Raw genomic sequence first — 21,619 nt, 5'->3', positions numbered from 1 at the left:
GGGGGCAAACACTTTTTCACACAGGGCCATGTAGCTTTGGATTTTTTTCTTCCTCATTAATAAAACCCTTCATTTAAAAACTGCATTTTGTGTTTACTTGTGTTATCTTTGACTAATGTTTAAATTTGTTTGATGATCTGAAACATTTAAGTGTGGAAAACATGCAAAAAAGTAAGAAATCAGGAAGGGGGCAAACACTTTTTCACACCACTGTATATGCTCTTGTTTGGTACTTAGAATACTGATGCAGCAAGCACTATTAGTAAGCTTTTAGGGATTAAAGTCCAATCAATGTTTCTCCTGTAATTGTTGTTTTATTCAACTACTACCCAGAAGTCAACAAGTCACCAAACTTTCATCTCTATTGCATTTTCCATCACAACAACTATATCCAGGGAAGACCAGTATTTCATATTTTACACTCATTCTTGAGAATTGGGACAAAACCTTACTCAAGGGGGGGGTTGATTTTTACTCTTCAGTTAGACAGGAAAATATATTTTAAAAGATCAAAGTCTTGACTATTAAACCTTGTACTGGGACATACTCCCAGTGACTTAATTTTTTCTTAATAGCACATGATGGATGTCAGAGGCAAGATCTGACAGAGTTGGTGTTTTACGGAGTTGACAAAACGTTATATATTTATTTGTCAAAGTTGCTAAGAGTTCTCTTAATTCTAATCAAAATACTAATTTTTAAACCATGATTCTTATTTAGTTTGGATATAGAAGGGCCACAGAGTTGAGCTGTTATGGTTGAGACACACCTGTTAGCAATATTATTTAATGAATTTATCATAAAATAAAAGGCTTACCAGCACTTGGAAACCAGAAAGTGAGACAGGAGTCCTTGTGATATAGCTGACTCCTTTTATACTTGATTTTCTGATGGAGTCTGATGAGTTCTGGGACTCATCTTAAAAGGGCCAACATTTTTACAAAAAGATATATTTTAAAACAAAGAGGATTATAGCAAAACATTTTTACAATTATGGTGTCAGTACATACTGTTAGGTTTAGATTTTGAAGGCTTTGAACACATTTTTTAGGTATTTAAGTTGTAAATTCTTGTCTGGGACAAGGCTGTTTTCTGACGGTGGGAAAGTTAAGAAGTTAAAAAAATAAAAGCAGATTGAAATATTTTATAAATCATAATTTTTTTCTTACATATAAATACAAGAAACAATATAAGTGTGTTGATAAGTTGTAGTTTTAAGGGTTTTTTCGCAGGACATGATTTATCCCATTGGATATTTAACTAAAGTTTGACCTTAAAGAATTAAATAATTCTTTATAATGTCTTGTGTGTTGTACTTAGGGGTGGGCGATACGGCTGAAAAGTATATCACGATATAGCTGGTTCATATTGATTGATAACGATAATTATCGGTAATTTTTTTAATAACCTATTTGAAATAAGGACCAGGAGAAAATAAATAAATTTTAACACATTTATTTTAAACTCAATATCTTTCTTTTGATTTCAATCACAGTCATCAGTCAAGGCACATGGAGGTAAATGTAATGTCAACACAACCATTAGAAAACACTCATATAAATGAACATACACAAGATGGTATAAAAACTACTACTCGACTATTTCCTCGCTATCCGCACTCATTCTTGCTACTCACTCCACGCTGTGTTGTGTTCAGTGTTGCCAGATCTTGGGAGCGAAACAAGCAACCAGGACCAGCAACCAAAATTACTTTACAATACATTATATTTACTGCCCTTGAACTCTACCAAACCAACTAGCCGACCAAAAAAGTGGAAAGAATAAATGAATGAATGAAAATGAAAGTAAAGAAGTTGCATATAACAAGCCATTTTACTTTCACTGTAACAGTGCTGGTATGCTGGACAATATCTGAATGATATCCCACAAAATCTGAATCTGCACACTGCTTTTGTATCGTCCCCCTCTTGAAGTCTAATCTTTTAATCCTCTCTCTTTCTACAAATCTTTATTGTATTCTTTCCATATTTCGCCCACTTGTTAGTGAAATAGTTAATCACGCAGTTTAAATGTGAAAAGTCTCATTGACTGACCGTCACCTGTGTGTATGCAGAGAAGGAGAGGGGCGGAGGGAGCGGAGCTGTGGAAACATCTTGCAGCCCGACATACTATCATGCGTTTCAATAACTTATTAGACGGATATATATAGAGAAAGGCAACGTTTAGAGAGCAAGCCCAAATAAGCAACTCCACTTTAGAAACAAGCCCAAAAAAACGCAACCCGCAACTACCAATATTTGTAAGCGACTTTACAAAAGAGCAAGCCCAAAGTCGCGGCTAATAAGCGGACCTTGTGTTCACACGAGGATGGCGCGACCAAACCTGACATTGTTAGCTGTTTGCGTGACACCGTTGCTAGGTTACCAGGGAGCGAGTGTGTTCGTGCAACCAACCTTGCACAGCCCGACTCCGAGGGTAACTTGCATGGCTTTCCTCGTGTTTTTTCCCCCAACACAATACAGTAACATTATCGACGGCGCATAAGTGTTTATCGCGAGACGATATGTTATCGTTTTATCGCCCACCACTAATCCAATGTTTTGCACACCTTCAGTACTGTAATTATTTTTTGTTTTTTATGCATGTAATTGTTCTTTTTTCTCTTTGTATGTGCCACCATCAGTTTGCTCTGATCTTATTTATATATTGATTTACCATAGGACTTCAAATAAAAGTCGAGCCCCAATTAAACGCTGAGCCATTCTTACTAGGCGGGTGCTTATTTACTGCTTTTTTTTTTTTTTAAACATAATTTTTTGGTGCTAAATGTAGTCTTTTTGTCATTGGTAAATGTAGGTTATCAATAAAAATCAAAACTTTTAAAATTGCATTGTTAAAAATGTGAAAATATAGTATCACCTACCAACTGAGCCTGTGCGCACAGCACGCTTGAGCTCATCCATCCGAGGCTGTGGATCAATGCCAAGTTTTACCACTTTATCACTATTCCCTCTAACTTGTAGCTTAGGGTTACGGGTCGACCCATGCATCACTACTCAGCTCAGTCTATAAATGCTAGACTCACAAGTCAGTCTTTAGACGCTTTGCTTAACTAAAGACTGATGTCTTTCTCCCTGATTTTGTGTTTAGATGGGCGGATACAATTTCAGAGTTTAAAAAACTCCCTACGTTTCAGAACCAATAGTAAATCTGCAGGGCGGTCCTTCGGTGGCTCGCTGAACTCTTGTGCTTGTAAACATAGTCCCACTAGAAACACGTGTAGCGGTACAAAATGGCTCAGCCGCGCTCGCAGAAAACGCCGTCAAAGTTAGTGGATGTTTGTCGCGTTTGCGGCGACACATTCTCGCCAACGAAAAGAAACAAACATAATCTTTTACAAGGCCACGACTCATCCGTCCGGCCGGACTATAGAGGGAATCGCCTTGTTGTTTACAAATACTTCCGGGTAGAAAACCAGCAGAGCTTTTAGCTATAAATATATAGCCTATATATCACATTTTTCACATCACTGTATCACCGTTTGTACTATTCCGATGTTTGTAAAGTCTATAAACACAATGATTGAACAAACATTACTATTTCTGTGTGCACGTTTAGCTGGGCTAACCGTTAGCTGTTAGCCCTGTTAGCCGTTAGCTGTGTCTATANTTCAAAAATGCAAGAGGCGTTGCTTTGTTGCCGGCCGTTTTCGCCGGTGTGTTAAACACACTTTAGAAAGGAGTGTCCCCAGACTATCAGAAGGCGGAGATCTCTGATTGTCTGGTGGCGAGACTAATAAATGCTGTACACAACAGTAGACATTATGTTCTATTCAGGCCGGCAGAACCAGCAGTGCATCGGCTCTACAGTGCACGGCACTGCTGATTAACCATTTTATTGCAGCACAGAGTGTCTGCCAGCAACCAATTACTTGTAGAGGCTTCCTACAACTTGTTTCAACGGTTCCGATTTAATCAGAACACAAATTAAACTGGATGACTAGCCAATGTGAAAATCAAAAGAAAGCATAGAATAATGTACTGAAGGAGACTGTTGTGCCATCACATTGTTTTGTGGTTTGAGAGCAAAGATCTGGTCGCCGCTGTGCAACACCGCAATACAATTAGGTCCGACAAAAAACCCCGGAGGAATGCTTTGCAAGGAGTCTTTGAAAGGAGCTTAGCCTGGCGTAAAACCGGAGAGAGCAGGCAGCACGGCCACAGCACCCCCCAAAATCTCATATCACGATATAGATCATTTCATATCCCGATAACGATACATATCACGATATAGCACATTTTAATCCAATGAATAAAAAGTTCCCCAAATGACGAAAAATATTGCCGTAAAAAGTGTAATTTGTGTCACAACGATATAAACGATAGAGCAAAATATGAAACGATAGACATTTTTATCTCTCGTCACTAGGGCTGTAGTCTTGTGGTCGACTAATCGATTATTTGGTCGCTATGCTCTCATCCAACCAAATTCTCATTAGTCGAAGAATCGCCGTGTTACTTTCATAAGGAGAAAAGTGCTACATCAATAGCTTTCAAGGATTAATCCATTATTTCCTGCGGCGGGGGGACAGGCTAAGTTACCTGTGAAAATGGGGGTGTTTTCAAAACACCCCTGTTGTTGACAGAAAGTTGGACCACCATCACGCTCAGCGTCGCGGTGACGCAGACCTCCTGCGTGTTTCTGTATACTACTCCGCTCGTCGCTAGGCTAATGTATACCATGTAAAATGCCATAGGCTGGCGCTAATAACGTTAGCATGTTGTATTTGCTTTGAAAACGTGTTTAGTATAAGACAGTTGTTTTGTCGGTGAATGTTGTGAGTTGTAATGGAGCCACATTGAGTGCTGTTACCTTTGTTAGATGCTGCTTTGTCCCTGGTTTTATATGAGAAGAGGAAAAGATCGCTAGACGCTAGGCTAGTTTATACAACGTAAAATGCCATAGGCTAATGCTAATAACGTTAGCGTGTTGTATTGGTGGGGGAAATGTGTTCAGATAAAGACGAAGTGTTTGTCTGTCAGTTCTGCGATTTATAGTGAAGCCAATTTGCGTAGTTGTGTTTGAAATAGTCTCTATTAAGCCATGTTTAATGTGTGTTTAATGTGAGTTTTTAATCAACTATATAAATAAAGTTTGATTTGAACTAAACTTTACAGAACTTAACACAGTCCTCCACCGCTGACTAGTGGTTTGGAGGTGTAACTGCAGAGGGACAGACACCACCACAGAAGTAAAAATAATATGCAGATTTTTTTCCCCACGACTAATTGATTAGTTGAAGATTATGTGCGACGTTAGTCGACCAAGATTTTCTTTGGTTGACTACAGCCCTACTCGTCACCCGATATATATCGTCATATCGCACAGCCCTAGCTACACATGGTTAGCTTGGATAGATTCTCCACAATTTAATCATTCAGTTCATTTTACTGAAAACATGAGCACCATAGTATAATTAATTTAGATGTATTAACATGGTAAAAATAAATAAATAAAATAAAATAAAAAGAGGTGACTACCTACCTTTGAAGCAGCCATTAATTCTAAATATGCATCTGTTCCTTAATTATTTATAATTCTTTAGTCTGTAAGGATCTGCTGATCAAAAGAATCAAAAGAGTTTATTATGAAAATTAATCCAAGTCGTGAATATTGTCGAGTGAAATCAATTGTTTACTGTATGCTAACTTTGTTCGTCAAACAGTATTTTCTGTTCTTACTGCACTGTGTTGTTGGGTATGGTTTATACTTGTTTAAATAAACATGTTGATAATATATTTCCATTTGCTCACCCACAGTTTTGTGCTAAAGGAACTAAACACCCGTCTCAAATTTAGACTGGTTGAGTTCAGTGATTGAAGTAAATAGAAGCCTGGGCTTTTAATTTTAAGTTTAATGGAATTCTGATAGTCTCATGTCTCATAATCTTTTTTCTGCTACTGCTTCTCCAAAGAGGCAACTGTCACTAATGTAACATGGATTAATGATCAGTGTGGTCTGATGTGTGCTGCCCAGATCTCATACCTGGAGGTTGAGGTGGAAACCTTGACAGAGCAGCTTCACAGCCCTGAAGTGTGTGAGGAGGATCAGAACGGCAGTGTGACAGTGGATGATCTGGATCACATTCAGAAGGTCAACAGAGAGCTGGAGCAGCAGCTCAGTGACAAGAACAGGGTCAGATACCTTTATCCTCCCATTCTGTTCTTCTAGCTTTGAATAAAACATTAATTTCTGCTGAAAGCAGATGCATTCTGCAGATACATACATAGCAGCAGTTACACCTATCAACACACATAAAACACACTGACATTGTTTTGCAGACCATCAAGCAGCTGCAGCAGAGACTGGCAGAACTAAAGAGGACTCTGCAGAAGGAACTGGTGAGACACACTCTTTTTTTTTCGACAATATGTCTGCAAACTAAACATTTGTTGGTAAAGGAGCTACTCCACTCTGTTCGTCTCACTTAAGCAAAACATCATGAAGCTGTGGGATCCGGGGTACAGCTGTTAATTACATGTACCAAAGAATCTTTATCAACACATTTTCAAAGTGAAGTCACTATACTGAATCATCATTGTCACTGATCAGATCAGCAGCTTTTAGACTTGCCGACTTGCTGATGGTAGACGTCTCTAGGACAGAAATCTGCAACTCACACCAAAACCATTTAGATTGATAAAAAGCACCGCAGGTGAGAGAAAAAATGTGTATTTTAAATATTGGGCTGAAATGTCCCTTTAAACCAGATGGCAAAGAAGTATGGATGCCATTCTCCAGATTACACTCGGCAACTCACAACAAAACTATCTTGATTGATATTAATAGCACTAACTACAGGTAAGAGGAGAAATATGTATTTTTGATTTTGGGCTCAACTGCCCCTTTAAGCGTAATGTCAAGCAAAAGCTGCTATGAATGCAAATTCTCAGCAAGTGCAGTGACACCAGCTGAAGTAATTCCAGCATAAATACAATGTAAATGTTGCATGTGACTCACTGACATTGAAAAATAGGTCTGACAGGTAGAAACTTCAAATAAAGAACTTTGCCATGGGTGCCTCAATGAAGTACTGAGTTAAGGGCCGGAATACTTCAGTTTTTCTTTCGAATCATTTTTCAGGAAATATTAGAATTTAGGGTAGATTATTGAGGGAAACAATGCATTTAAATGATTTAAGCTCAAGGCTCCTTTCTTAATGCAGTGAGTGTTTATTAGTTAGTTATTAACGTTTCATTCTCTGTGCTCTGTAGAAGCTAAAGTCTGAGCCAGAAGCTGAAGGGAAGGAGAAGGTTCCAGAAAACCGAACAGAAAAACAAGAGAAGGTTTGTCCGGACCCCCCACCTGCATCCATGCAGAGCCCCCCCACCTCCAACACCACAGTAACCAACACCTCAGACCTCAACGACTCAAGAGAAATCAACTTTGAGTATCTCAAACACGTTGTGCTCAAATTTATGTCATCCAGAGAGGCTGAGGTAAGTCCTCCATGCTAATTATAGCAATTAATTCAACAGGCTAAAATAAGGGTTGCCTAGTATTGAGTGACTAAATTATTAGCCCTGGTTCTGTTACAAACCCAGTCTGAACGTGTGTGTCTCACTCTGTCAGGCATACCAGCTAATACGAGCTGTATCTGTGCTGCTGAATTTCACTCGTGAGGAAGAGGACATGTTGAAACAAACTCTGGAGTACAAGGTTGGTATTCAGTGTTGAACTTCAAACAGACCACTGCTCTAATACCCCTTTTTGACAGTCATGGGCTGTTTTGGCTTGGTTTGGTTTGGTTTGGTTTGGTTTGGTTTGGGTCATCAGCCCAGCTCAGCAGTGATTTGCATTTCCATTACAACAGGGCTACCTGCTTGAAGGTGTGTCTTCAATTGATGACGTTTAAAAGCATTGGGCTGATCTACGGTTATTTTTGCTGGATGTGTTCTTCCACAGCAGGGCAGGTTAAAGAAGTTTACCTGTTAGAGATGAGCTGTTTGCAGAGGTGCAGTGAGAGCCTGTTGTCTGCAGCTCTTTATCTAACATCTCACTGTGGCTGTTTCTGCTTTTACTCCCTGCGGTATCATTAGACTTGCCTTTATTGAAGAAAAGCTACCAACAAAGTTCCACAAATTCAGTGATAAAGACATTTAATTACCTATAGATTCTTCACGATAAAAGTCCCATTATTTTGTAACATAAAAACTTTTATTGTGAAGCAGCAAAATAAGGAAATGTTGAGTTTTCGAGCAGCAACTTCACACGACTTCTATTACGGCTGATAGCTGAACATGAAACAGTAAAGTAAAGCAGATATCTAAAGTAAAAACAGGATACAGGAAAGAAACTAAACTCCAAACAGCAGAGATTCAGTTAGAAGCTACAAAATCACTGAGAGCTGACTTTTAAAAATGCCTTTCTCTCTGGTCTCCTGCAGACAGGTGAGTAGAATCTTGCAACACACAGGCTTGTTTGAGGGGGAAAAACAGGGTTGTTGGAGGTTGGCTGCGGTTGGTGAGCCATCACCGCTACCCACTTGAAGGAGGGTGGTCGGCTTTTGGACCTACTCCGGAGAAGGTCCATCTCTGGTGCAGCTTCCCGTGGCTAGGCATCTCTAAATTGATAATGGAAACGCAAATCAGGATGGCTTGGCTTGACTCAGCACGGCCAAAAGTGACAGTGGAAAAGGTCCATAAGACATCCTGAATATTTCAGTAGAGATTTGAAAGACCACCAAGGCTTTGTGCCTGAAACCTATCAGGGTGGAAAAGTCTCAAACATCTACTAAGTGACACTTGGAATTAGTGGTGCAATTATCAAACCTGAGAGGAATGATTGGTCAAGATCGAGATATTTTCATCTTAACACCATTGCTCATAATGGGCATTAGGCAAGAAACACTCGTTTGAAAAGATTTGTTCTTAAGGGGTACACACACACACGTAATGCACAGGTAAAAAACAATACCAGCCGTCACAACGACATTGCAGAAAATACAGTGCGATGGTTTGGCGCAGCACCTGCATCAGTGCAGACAATGTGCCACACTGTAGTGGTGAAGAGAGAGCTGAGCCAGAAGGCATAGCTTTCGATTTACCAGCCTGTGCACAAGGAGGTCTTATAAGATAGTTTAGGGATGGCGATTATGCTAATGATCACATTTCACAAACATGCACGTCTTTATGAACAGATGACATGCATCAAATTAAAACACAGGGCAGTTAAAATAGTTTGGTTAATCCAACTAGGATCCCTCATATGAGCAAACCTAGCTTCTTGTATTCTGCCCAAAGTTTCTTTGGAATACGACATTATGTTAATTCTTTGGACAACGATACAATATTTGTGGATATTACAAAGTGTGCCACGATATGATTTTGTTTTGATTCAATGCAGGGGCCTGTGTTTGATATGAGACATGTTAAGCTATTTTTATCGTAACTTAGTCTGTGATTCGGTCTATACAAAATGAAATAAAAAAATGAAGGAGAGAAAAAAAAAGTGACCTCTCAGCTCATCCCCTCAAACTGTCATTTTCAAGTGGCCATTAAGCTCTAAAACTCTGTGTTCAAACGTCTCACTAGCCTAAGCTTTGCTAAGTCAGTCAGTCTGCTGACTGACTGCTGTGTCTTGTGTTCTAGATGTCCTGGTTTGGATCCAAGCCTTCTCCAAAGGGTGCCATCCGCCCTTCAGTCTCAGGCACCTCGACTCACTGGAGTTGATGAGCAGCAGAAAGAGTTAAAGCAATGGAACCAATGGTCCACCTCCAGGAGGAAGAAGTCCTTCCGCTGTGGCTCCCATCATTGAGGAGAACTCTAGCTTTAAACCTTGAACAGCCTTCCACAGTTTTCTCTGGCTCTGTGTGGGAAGGACTGTAGTTTTCTGCTCTGTTGGGACAGAGAAGGGCTGCACAGTATGTTCATAATCAGCTGCTGATTTTTAAATGACATTATTTCCTTGTCAGCAGGCAGATGGTAGGCAGACCATATGTTATACAGGGCAAACTGAAACACATCATCACACTTGAGGTAATGTCTCATTTTTCCTTCCTGACACAACACAGATTTGATGTTTTCTATTTTGTGAAAACAGTAGGAGGTGAGTGAACATGTCAGAAAATGAGACACATCAGAGAGAAATAACAGACTGACCTGACTGTTGTCTTAGGAGCTGCCTCATCTCTACCCAAATTCAAACCACACAAGTCCTATTTGTTTTTGTGGGAACAAAAACAATGTAACTTGGTGTGCCTGTCTTCACTGGACAGATAGTGCAGCCTTTGTTTGCTGAAGGATCTTTTAGCCTGTCACTTGGTTAATCTTTTATTTGAAATCTCAGAGGTCATTTAATGATCACTACAGGTTACCGAAGCTGAACTGGCTTCACTATCAGTATCAGCGAGAGTTTAGTTAACAGTACCTACCAGGTGGACATAAATTGTTGATATTTGTGTCAAAGGATCTAAATTTGTCTACATGTACAGTTTGAGGCCCTTTTTCTGAGTTTGTCCTTAAAAATGTCATCACCCATTTTCTTTAATGGTACAGCAGTAAATGAGTTTCCTCTGTGTTCTAATGGCCAAAGAATGCACATAGTATAAGACTACTTTATAAAGCTCCTTGAACGATCAGGGAATCCAGGCTGGATTTCTGTCCCCCAAAGTCCAAAATGTCCTTAAGAAATGAGAATGCTGACATTTTATCCTTTGTGATGGGTGATTTTTGATTAGTCATGATGAACTGTGTTGCATTTTAAATCCAAATTAAGTTCAGTGTGGATCTTTTATTGGAACTTCCTTGCTATCATTTCTTGTTAAAATGACATTTTCATCACATTTCTTTACACACCATCACTGAAATCACCACCATGATGGTCTGAGCTAAAGCCCAACTGGTACTAATTTTTTAAGGTCAATACTAGTGTTACTGCATAGTAAATACATAAAAAAAATATCTATTAACAAAATGTCGGCATATACATATATATATATATATATATATGTATAGATAGATATATGTGTGTGTGTATGTATATATATATATATATATATATATATATATAGTCACATACAAATAAACATTTTTGATAAAAGCTTACTTGACCCACAAAATGATAATTTGTTTATCAGTTACTCACCGTGCGTTACCTTGGATTTGCGGAAATTACTTTATTTTTCTCATTAGCCTCCACGGTGAACAGAGAATCCAAAAAAGAACATTCTTCATAAACTGAAGTCATTGGGGACCATATTTAACAATAACCAAACTATATCAAAACATCAGTTTACAAGTTCACACAACTCATGCAGTATAAGTCTAATTTTTCAGTTGTGTGCCCAGTACTTCTTAAACACATGCGTTTTCACAAAAAATGTTAAAATAAAAAATGCTTTCTGCCTATGAGGAGCGTGCCCTGAGCGTGCCTGGGCACACTCACGCATATTGAGCTTTTCTTGAGCAGGGATCAAATGCATGCATGTGCCCAGGCATGTTTACCGGCCATGCATGAGACTGTACTGATGTGTTTTAAATAGTTTGAGCAAAGATACATGTGTTTGAGCGTATGAGTGGATAAATGAGACTGTTAGAGATTATACTGAACGAGTAGTGTGAGAGTTTGTGAACAGATGTTTGATACTGTTTTGTTGTTAAAGCATTTACTTCAATTCATAAAGAATGTTCCCCTTTTTTGGATTCTCTGTCTACCATGAAGGCATGCAAGATGAATTTTTCTTCTCAAATTTAGGGAAGCACGGGGTGAGTAACTGATATACAAATGGTCATTTTGCAAGTAAAGTTTTCTTCTAATAAGGATCCTTTAAATTTGGTTAATAAAGAATTGGGACCAAGGAACATATTAGGGACATACTGTATATCAGTGCTCTCTGTATGTAATGGTGGCCTGTCCGCTAACATACAATATATACTGAAATCGGCTGGACAGTAGTTCAACAGCTCATTTAAATGGGTATCAAAGCCTAACTGCTTGGCCATTGGACTGTTATTACTATGGGTTGAGCCTCCCAGCAGACCTTGCTCTCTAATCCTTCTGTTACCTGGATAGGTAGACCCAAATGTAACCATGCCCCTAACCTAAACCACCTATAAGTTAAAAAACATTTGACAAGTAGAGCCTGTTGTGGGATCGTATATACAATGCTGTGAAGTGCTGCATTGGAGGCTCAGGTCAGGGTAAAAAACAAAAAGTCTCTTTTCTCAATTGCTGCTACTGGAGGAACAAAAATGGCTACCACAGCTGATGCAATCTGTATGCACAGATGGTGCTTAAGCACCAATCTGAATGATTTAGCCTGCAGTTGTCCATTTGGATAATATATGTGATAAAATAAGTGAATGCTATGTAAATGATAACTGGAGGACATGCTCTACCTTTATCTGCCTTTGCTAATGTAAATGAAAGTACATTCCACGTGTCTATTTATATATAGAAATCTGTACATACTGTATGCATTGAGAACTTTACAAATCAGTGGATATAAATGGTTTGATGTGAACGGTTTGCAGTATTTATCATCATCATCATCATCATCATCATCATCATCATCATAGAACAGAACCCGTATGTGTTTCTGCCTCGGGTTGTCACTGAGTCCCACTGCCCATCACTATCCCTCTTCCTCAGTGTGATGTCACTCACTGACTGAACATGATGAGGTTTATTTTTTACATCAGATGGAAGCCCAGGGAAATTGCATGTTTGCTGTTAAACCGCATTGTTGAGTCCCTAAAGCAGCCTGGTCGGTCTTTTACAGTTCTCTTCATTTCTAAAGGCATTTGTATTTATTCATTCCACTAATATGAAGTAGAAATCCATGGGGCTGCTGTCTGCATAAGATTATAAATCACAGGAAACTGTATTTAAGGTGTGATTGTTGTTTTACTGACATTTGAAGTTGTAACTGCTGAGTACATTATCTGTATATAGGGATGCAGGAGTACATTTTTAAATGCAGAGCTGTCATCATGTGTTACGAATGACAGGTAGCAGACTGATGTAGTCACCCACATTCTGCTGGGTAATATATCTATCTCCATGAGAATCAAAAGAAACAATGAACGCACTTTTTAACCTGATTAATTTTGCTGTGTTAAACCCTGACATACAGCTGTACAATCACTACAGCTTTTCTGTCTTTTGCTTTTTATGATTTAACAACTGCTGCCACTACACAGATTTCCTTTTCCCACATTTATTAATAATAAATCTGAAATGGTTAAATCATGCCCTCTGAATCCAAATCCTGTGTTTTTCTGGCAAAGCAAATGTTTCCATGTTCTGTTATACACAGTCCATCCATTCAGTAGCTATACCTGCTTGTGCTTTAGAGGGTCGCAGGGGAGTTGGAGCTGATCCCAGATGATGCTGGGTGAGATGCAGGGTACACCCCGGACAGACAATGACGGGGCTGATTTTATTTATTCTAATAACACATTTGTTCATGTTTTATCAAGACATATTTTTCTCAATACAGTATCAGACCATTTCAGTTTTTGTGTTTATTGCTGATAATGTTGCCTAAATCCTGTTTGGTTTTCAATTTGGGTAAAAAACTTAAATTGCAAAATATAGAGAATAAACTATGAACATGCATTTTCTCATGTTGTAAGTCTCAGAGCATTTAGACCACTTAACTTTCTTACTGTTTAATTGCAGCCTGATGCTGAAAACATGTATATTTATTTTTCCACTCAGTAGTCTTCTCTCAGTAATGTGTAATCACAAAGCAAAAACAGAACCGTAGATTGTTTTTGCAAATTCATTTAAAAGATTATTCCGAAATATCCTATCAACATAAAGTATCCAGACCCTTGACTCAGAAGCTGTTTAGTAGTAGCATATGTGGCAGCGATCACAGGCTGGAGTCTTTGAAGCGACAAGCTTTTAACACCTGGATTTGATTTTCTGCCATGCTTCTCTGCAGATCCTCCCAAGCTCAGTCAGGTTGGATGGGGACTGGTAGTGAACGGCCATTTTCAGTTCTCTCACCCACTCCTGCGTTGTCTTGGCTGCATGCATAGGGTCGTTGTCCTGTTGGAAGTTGAGCCTTGGGCCCAGGCTTTCCCCCAGCCCTGACCAGACCCCCAGTCCCTGCTGCTGAAGAACACACTCATAGCATGATACTGCCACCACCATGCTTTACCGTTGGGATGGTACTGGGCAGCTGCTGAGCGGTGCCTGGTTTCCTCCAGACATGACGCTTAGAACTGAGGCTTAATAAATCTTGTTTGTTGAGAATCTTGTTTCGTCTCAAAGCAGATTCTCATGCCTCTTTCTGGAGAGGCCTCTGCCTGGACACTCTGCTGTAAAGCTAAGTTTGGTGGAATGTTGCATTTATGGTTGTCCTTCTGGTTTCTTCCATCTTCACACAGGATCTCTGGAACTCAGCCAGAGTAACCATTTGGTTCTTGGGCACATCCCTTACTAGTTAAAGCCTCTAAGCTTTGACTGTGCAGATGGGGTAGAGGAGGCCTTTCCTCTGCTGTTTCTTGGACCACAGACACTCTTTGAGCTTGTTGAGATGGCGGTGCAGCGCTCTAGTCTTTTTGGGTCTCAGATCCAGGGGCTTGTACTTCTTACCCTGAAAAAAATTAAACTAATTTTCAGTAGAAGTTTATTTCCTTTATTAATCCCCCTGAGGGGAAATTCAATGTTTTCACTCTTGCTTGTCAATTACACACAGGTCCGAAAGACACACACATGCACAAACAGGACCTATACATGCACAAAGTGGAGAGATGTCAGAGTGAGGGGGCTGCCCTTGGTCAGGCTCCCCGAGCGGTTGGGGGGTTCGGTGCCTTGCTCAAGGGCAACTCGGCAGTGCCCAGGAGGTGAATTGGCACCTCTCCAGCCACCAGTCCACGCTCCATATTTGGTCCAAACGGGGACTCGAACAGGCGACCCTCCGGTTCCCAACCCAAGTCCCTATGGACTGCCTCCCCTAATAGAACTGAAATAATATAGCCAATTTTGTCAGAATGTTAACTGACAAAAGTGAAGGAGAGGAAAAGGTTACTCTGCAACTGCTATCAAGATCTAGAAAGGTTTGATATTCATATTATACATCAGTTTTAGTATAATATACTGAAGACATTTAAAAAGAACAATGAGGTCAGTGACTTTCATGTATTTTGTTTTCCAAAGCAGAGAGCACAGAGCAAGGCTTTACATGTTAAGATTTCAATAACTGCTGTCGCTACATTAAATGTTGGAAAAGAACGCTTAACGTGTGATCAGCACAGTCACACTGTCATATTCACTACATTTACACAGACTCCAGTCTTCCTATGTAAGACATCTGAAGAAAAATGTTGCAGCTGTCAGATGTCTGAACCTTTATCTGGCCAGGGTCAGAGTGGTTATTCACATTACTGGCTTTTTAGGTATGTAAACATCAGTCATGTCATTTATCAAATAAAAACAGCATCTGCTTAACATAACAGATAACAGATATTTAGGGAGATTCACTGTGGACCATAATTTCCTTTTTTTAATTTAAAGTGCCATAATCGGTGCTTTTAAGTACACGTATTTTCCCTTGTGGTAATATTCTAATATTCTGAATGGTAAATTTTCTGATTGGTAAAGTATTAAATAAGTATTCTGATTCTGATTGAAAAAAACATCTTTATGCACCATCTGTCATCGCAATTTACTCATGCATCAAGATAATATTTTCAAACAAAAAAAAAAGTAAATAATCAGGTACAAAGGGTAGCTATATGTCAGGTATGCTTTATGTTGCAGAGAAGCTGATTTGAAGAGCCATCATAAGTCATTAATTGAACCTTTTTTCCGCCTGTTGGTGGCGCTGTTTGTATGGTGTCAAAGTAAGGTAAAACCAGCGAAGAAGAAATTCTCCGGAAGCTACTTTTTGTGAGCACGCGGTGCGTCCGGCCTTTCCAACAGGGCAGCGAGAGAGAACATGGTGAGGAGCGCAACACTCGTTCATTAACTAAGATTTTATAAGGTTTATCTCAAATAACCCCCATCAAATTTGTGTTATATGTACACATAAGCTTCTTATGTAGTTATTCTTGCATGTGTTTATAAGTAGGCTGCTACCGGAATGGAATAAAATGTTGTATTGTGGAGCGCAGGAACTGACCGACGGCGCTAAGCAAAGTTGCTAGCCATAAGCTAAAGGGAACGTGACTGGCTGTTGACAGCCTACTGGCTGAAATTGCAGTCTATATTATATTAATAAATAACGTACAGCCAATGTGTCTTTATTACGACTGGGAGCAGGAGGTTTGAACTAGCTGTGTTTAGGCAAATGGACGAGTAACGTTAAGGTTAACGTTAGCTGCCTTCTAATTTGAATCATAGCGAGCTGCTATAGCTAGGCTGACTCGTGTCGATGAGGGGAGCTGTCTGAGGTGGCGTGAGACCAGTAGGGCGCAGTTACTAACCGATGTTTTTCTGTCATGATCCAGGCCAAGATCAAGGCAAGAGATCTGCGGGGCAAGAAGAAGGAAGAGCTGCTCAAGCAGCTGGACGACCTGAAAAATGAACTGTCCCAGCTCCGTGTGGCCAAGGTTACCGGCGGAGCCGCTTCCAAGCTCTCAAAGATGTACGTACTATATAAAATAATCAGTGCTCAGGCAGACTTTACTACCAGTTGCCCCGGCTGGTTCAGATCTGACATGACTGTCCGTGGTATACACGGGTGCTGTATTAGATGTCAGTACCGCGGCCCGGCTTAGGTAGTGTTGGAGTCAGCAGGCCGTTGTAAGGGCATCATTCATTTTCTGTCTGCCCACGGTATGAACATCCTGCGCAGTGATCAACCAGGTCAAAAACGAAAATGTATAAATGTTATGCTTACAGAACTGTAGAGAGTTACTGGTTTTACACCTGTCAGGTTCAATCAACCATTGTAGCTTCTGGGTTTGGATTCACTGAACTCCACACTGCCATCACAGATTGAGTAAGAAAATGGTACAAATGGCAGTATTTTAAAATAGTTCAGTGTAGTTGAGTCAGTGACGCATGTGCAGACTGACCTCTCAGTGAAGAATAGTATTTATTTTTTTTTCATTTCTACTTAATTAAAAGTGTATGGTCGGGTTGCACAACATTGGAATTTTTTTGCCAATATCTGATATGTAACAACTCATTTGACTAACAGCCAATACTGATGTCAATATATCCACTTTTTCTCCCACCTTATTTTAGTGATCTTTAAGTCTCTTCTGTAGTGGAATTAACATCATATTATGCATTCATACTCTTATTGTGATGGCATGTTCAAAATAAGAAAAAGCATGTTGGCTGATTCTGATTCATTTCAAAACCAATAATGGCTGATACTGTTGACGTGCTGATATTATCGTGTATGACTATATTTACAGAAGCTAATTTACTTGTTAACTAAAATCTGTTGTGTCAAAACTGCATCTGACACTCCCTAAATATGTAGGCATGAGGACATAACTGCATGGGACCTTTTTATCTTTGATTCTCTGGTCTAAAATGATAGTTGTGAGCTGATGTTTTACTGATGCATTCACAACTGCTTGCCAAAAGACAGACTTGAGATGACCTGAATGTTTGTCATAATCCATGACTATTCACATGGACAGAAATAATTCAGATTAAGACATTTTGATTCGGCTGTTCACTGGGGTTGCCAATCAAACTGTTGCAGTAACCTTCACACTATAGAAAGAAGGCTCAATTTGTGATTTATGAAAACAAAATATATGAAAAGCCTCAAACCTATTGTTCTGAATGTTATAAGTACTGGCGTATAATACACTTAAGCCAACCCCTTAATAGGTCTTGACAACAGTTGCAGATTAACCTTTTCCTGTCCAATACTTTTTCAGAACTGCACAAGGTTACTACGTTTACACCTGCCAGATTAAATAAATCATTTTGCAAACTGCCACCACAGATTGAACAAGAAAACAGCACAAATGGCAGTATTTTAAAATGGGCAAGTCCTTTGAATCAGTGACAAATATCCAGACAAACAACTTAATGTAGAACAGTTTTTTTTCATGACGACTTAATTTAATTATTAGAGTACAGTAGTGCTGCTCGAATAATCTACTCGCGATCGCAATGTCAGGCTGTGCGATCACATAACTGCATAAAATGCTGCGATTTAATGTAAATAAATGTTAACGTGTGTGCCTGTGAACGTGACTGCCTCTCCTGTAGTGTGTGGAGTTTGACATTACGCCCACAAGCTATCCTGGTGCGTGCCACACGTATGGTCAGGTGACCACCCGGCGTGCGGCAGTGACCAATATAGACGCTGAAGAAGAGCATGAGTACAACCATGAACAGGCTGAGTTGGTGGCGAAAAAAACGCAACGTCTATTACATGGCGATACTTTGGATTCAGGTACGGTAACGTTGAACAGCAAGAAGTGCTGTGTAAAAGTTTAAACGTTAAAGTCATTACGTCCTGCAGCAACACGACCAATCTATATCAACACTTGAGACGGCACAGAGAAAAGTACAAAGCATGCATGCGAGAGAAAGCCAAGCTGAGTAACTTTAAAGACAAAGAGACAACTGAAAGCCGCCAGAGCTTCATGAAACAACATCCAATCACAATTACGTGTCACGAGGAAATCACTGACTCCATAACAAACTATATAGTAACACATGAAAAATTGAGCAATTTTGCTCGGTTTCGGGCCACTTGACATGCTGCTGTGTTGTGCTATGGCGTGCTGGAATTTGTCATTTACTAGACAACGCCTGAATGCAACACAAGCTCGCACTGCTGCAGGTACAGTGCCGTGCTGCACTGCTGCGTGAGCAGCGTGTTTGACTGTGCTTAGTCTGTTGATGGCCATTTACACATGGTCTGTCCATAAAAATAACTGTCAGGTCAGTGCCCCCCTAATATAATGTAGGGGAAACACTGAATCAAGCAAAAAGACTCATGATACCATTTTTTCTAATTATACTATAATCGCAATCGTGATATTGTCCACTCAAATTGCAATCGCACATTTTTATCAAAATGTGTACAGAGTACAGCTTTATTTCCTGAAGCCAATTTACCTGCAAAGCAAAATCTGTTGTACTAAAACAGCATCTGACTTTGGTGTTTGTTTATTGCAGCCGTGTTGTCCGCAAATCCATCGCCAGAGTCCTGACTGTAATCAACCAGACACAGAAGGAGAACCTGAGGAAGTTCTACAAGGTGAGAGCAAGTAACTAACTTGGGTTGTACTAATACAGCCCCTCACTGATCACACATGAAGACATGCCTGCATGTGACTTCTCCTTTTTGCTTCTCTTGTCTAAGATGATATCTGTGAGCTGATGTTTTGCTGATGCATTCACAACTGCTTACCAAAAGACTGAGACTTGAGATGACCTAAATGTTTGTCATAATCCGCAACTGTTCACATTGACTGAAACAAATCTGATGAAGACATTTTGATTCGGCTGTTAACTGTTTAAACAGTTTAAAAATAAGGCCCAATTAGTGACTTGCGATGGCTCCTTAAGATGTAACAATAGTTTCCTGCAACATGAAGCACAGCTGTCATGGAACTGCTGTTTTAAACATTTACATGTTTTTTTCCCCAGAGGAGTTTGAAAATATTCTCTTGATGCATGAATAGATTAAGGTGACAGATGATGCCTAAAGACCTTTCAGAAAATGGTCACAAGAAGAAATTTATGTACCTAATGCTAGTTACGCACTTGGAGATGAAACAAAATGGAAGTGATGGATAGTACTGAATCCACCTTAATAGCTTTCGTGTTTTGCCAAACGGATGTTTTTTTTAATTTGATTAAAGTCATAACTGATGTGTACATACCTAAAAAGCCTGTAATGTGAATACCTGCTCTGACCATAGTCAGATAAAGAAAGTTCGCCAAACAGGAAGTTAGTCATTTGGCAGGTGAAAGTAAGACACTTGATCGCATTCTCTTGCGCCTGACCGCCATAAGTTTCTAGTGCGCCTGCTGTGTGTGGGCCGTACAGAGCAGAAGTAGTGCTGATCATCCCCGGATCATCTTGGTAATTTTATGTGGCACTTGAACCTTCTTGGCTTCATGCACCACTGAGCTTCTCTCATAGGAATGAATGGGGCCCTGTGTTCATCACTGTGTCCAGTTCTCTTAATACATCCATGCAGGCCACCTACAAAGTCAGGTGTTCTTTTCCAACGTAAACTGTAGCGACAGCAGATATTGAAATCTAACATGTAAAACCTTGCTCTGTGCTCTTTGCCTGGGAAACAAAATGCATGAAAACCCTTGACCTCATTGTTCTTTTTGCAAGTCTTCAGTATATTATACTTACACAGAAGTATGATATACTTCAGCCAATGTCTGATGTTTCTAGATCTTTGCAACAGTTGCAGATTGACCGTTTCCTGTTTTTCACTTGTCGTTTTTCATCTTTACTGTAAGTTTATGTCACTTTCTTACAGGGTAAGAAGTACAAGCCCCTGGATCTGAGACCCAAGAAGACCAGAGCTCTGCGCCGCCGTCTCAACAAGCATGAAGAGAGTCTGCGGACCAAAAAACAGCAGAGGAAAGACCTCCTCTACTCCATCCGCAAATTTGCTGTCAAAGCTTAGAGGCTTTTTCTATTGACAAAATAAAATCTGTGTAAAAGACAAGAATGGTCTGTTGGGTGGCTTTTCTTCTCCACAAACATCATCACGCTTATGCTTCCATCAAGCTTGAACCAACATTAATTTTCATTGACGCAAACAATGATCAGTTACGATGCATACAGGTATCTCCAGATAAAGGTTTGACCGGAGAAATGTAGACAATGGCCTCTTGGGTGCAGGTAGGCATCACCCCAAATCATGGATGTGTTGTTGCAGCTTCAGTCTTTTATAATATGCTTGTTGCACAGATTCGAGCACCGATCGCTGCACAGTGCATGCTGGTTAGTTTTGTGTCAGACTTGGTAATGGACCTGCATTTGTATAGCGCCTTTCTAGTCATCTGAACACTCAAAGCGCTTTTTACACTGAGTCACATTCACCCATTCACACACACATTCATACACTGGTGGCTGAGACTACCATACAAGGTGCCATCTGCTACTCAGTTTTTAACACACACACCGATGGAAGCATCATTGGGAGCAATTTGGGGTTCAGTATCTTGCTCAAGGATACTTCGACATGCAGATTGGAGGAGGGGGGATTGACCTGCTGATCTTCTGATTGGTGGACGACCCGATATCACCCTGACTTGCTCATATGAAAGTGGACAGGGATAATCTTGCGGGAGCGAGGTGCTGCAATTACTCCACTGACTAAGACCCAGGGCATACGAACAAACGCCTGGCTCTGGCCCGATCTAACAGCCTGTTGGTTTTGATGTTGACTCAATATGTTTTATATAAACTTATTTTTTGTTGAATTTCAGAGATTTAAGTTCTGTTACTCTGATTTGAAAGTTAATTCTGTTAACAGAATACATGTGTACTGATGGTGAAGTTTATAGGTCAGAGACTGAACACATTAATCATAAACTACATAGTGTATTGTATATTAACATTGGACTAGTATTTAGCATCACTGGTGATCAGAGAGATGTGAGAATTCTTAAAATAACATCTGTACAGATGTGAAGCCCCGACTTTAATGAAAGCTGTAGGCTATTGTATATTTCTTCCTTTGAAAAT

General features: G+C 39.8%; 3 protein-coding genes across 5 annotated transcripts in view; 2 read left to right on the top strand and 1 right to left on the bottom strand.

Moving 5' to 3' along the window:
• Nucleotides 1-13,214, top strand: part of golga1 (golgin A1) — a 39,154-nt gene extending 25,940 nt beyond the window's left edge. For all 3 annotated transcript variants that reach the window (XM_050050335.1, XM_050050336.1, XM_050050334.1), the window contains 5 exons: nucleotides 5,998-6,156; nucleotides 6,303-6,362; nucleotides 7,236-7,460; nucleotides 7,594-7,680; nucleotides 9,612-13,214. In XM_050050335.1, the coding sequence (XP_049906292.1) occupies nucleotides 5,998-6,156; nucleotides 6,303-6,362; nucleotides 7,236-7,460; nucleotides 7,594-7,680; nucleotides 9,612-9,692 (612 nt within the window). In that variant the 3' untranslated portion in view covers nucleotides 9,693-13,214. The remainder of the gene's footprint in view (nucleotides 1-5,997; nucleotides 6,157-6,302; nucleotides 6,363-7,235; nucleotides 7,461-7,593; nucleotides 7,681-9,611) is intronic.
• The window catches only part of LOC126393944 (coiled-coil domain-containing protein 106-like), a 613,357-nt gene that overhangs the window by 85,010 nt on the left and 506,728 nt on the right, over nucleotides 1-21,619 (bottom strand). The window lies entirely within an intron of this gene.
• Nucleotides 15,785-20,597, top strand: rpl35 (ribosomal protein L35). Its single transcript, XM_050050406.1, has 4 exons — nucleotides 15,785-15,916; nucleotides 16,425-16,561; nucleotides 19,075-19,156; nucleotides 20,403-20,597. Exons 1-4 carry the CDS (start codon nucleotides 15,914-15,916, stop codon nucleotides 20,550-20,552), a joined length of 372 nt encoding a protein of 123 aa, XP_049906363.1. The 5' UTR covers nucleotides 15,785-15,913; the 3' UTR covers nucleotides 20,553-20,597.

The sequence above is a fragment of the Epinephelus moara genome, chromosome 8 (assembly GCF_006386435.1).
Source record: "Epinephelus moara isolate mb chromosome 8, YSFRI_EMoa_1.0, whole genome shotgun sequence".
In the NCBI taxonomy this organism is placed as follows: Eukaryota; Metazoa; Chordata; class Actinopteri; order Perciformes; family Serranidae; genus Epinephelus; species Epinephelus moara.
The sequence above is the reverse complement of the archived record's forward strand: the minus strand, read 5'-3'. Positions and strand labels throughout refer to the sequence as shown.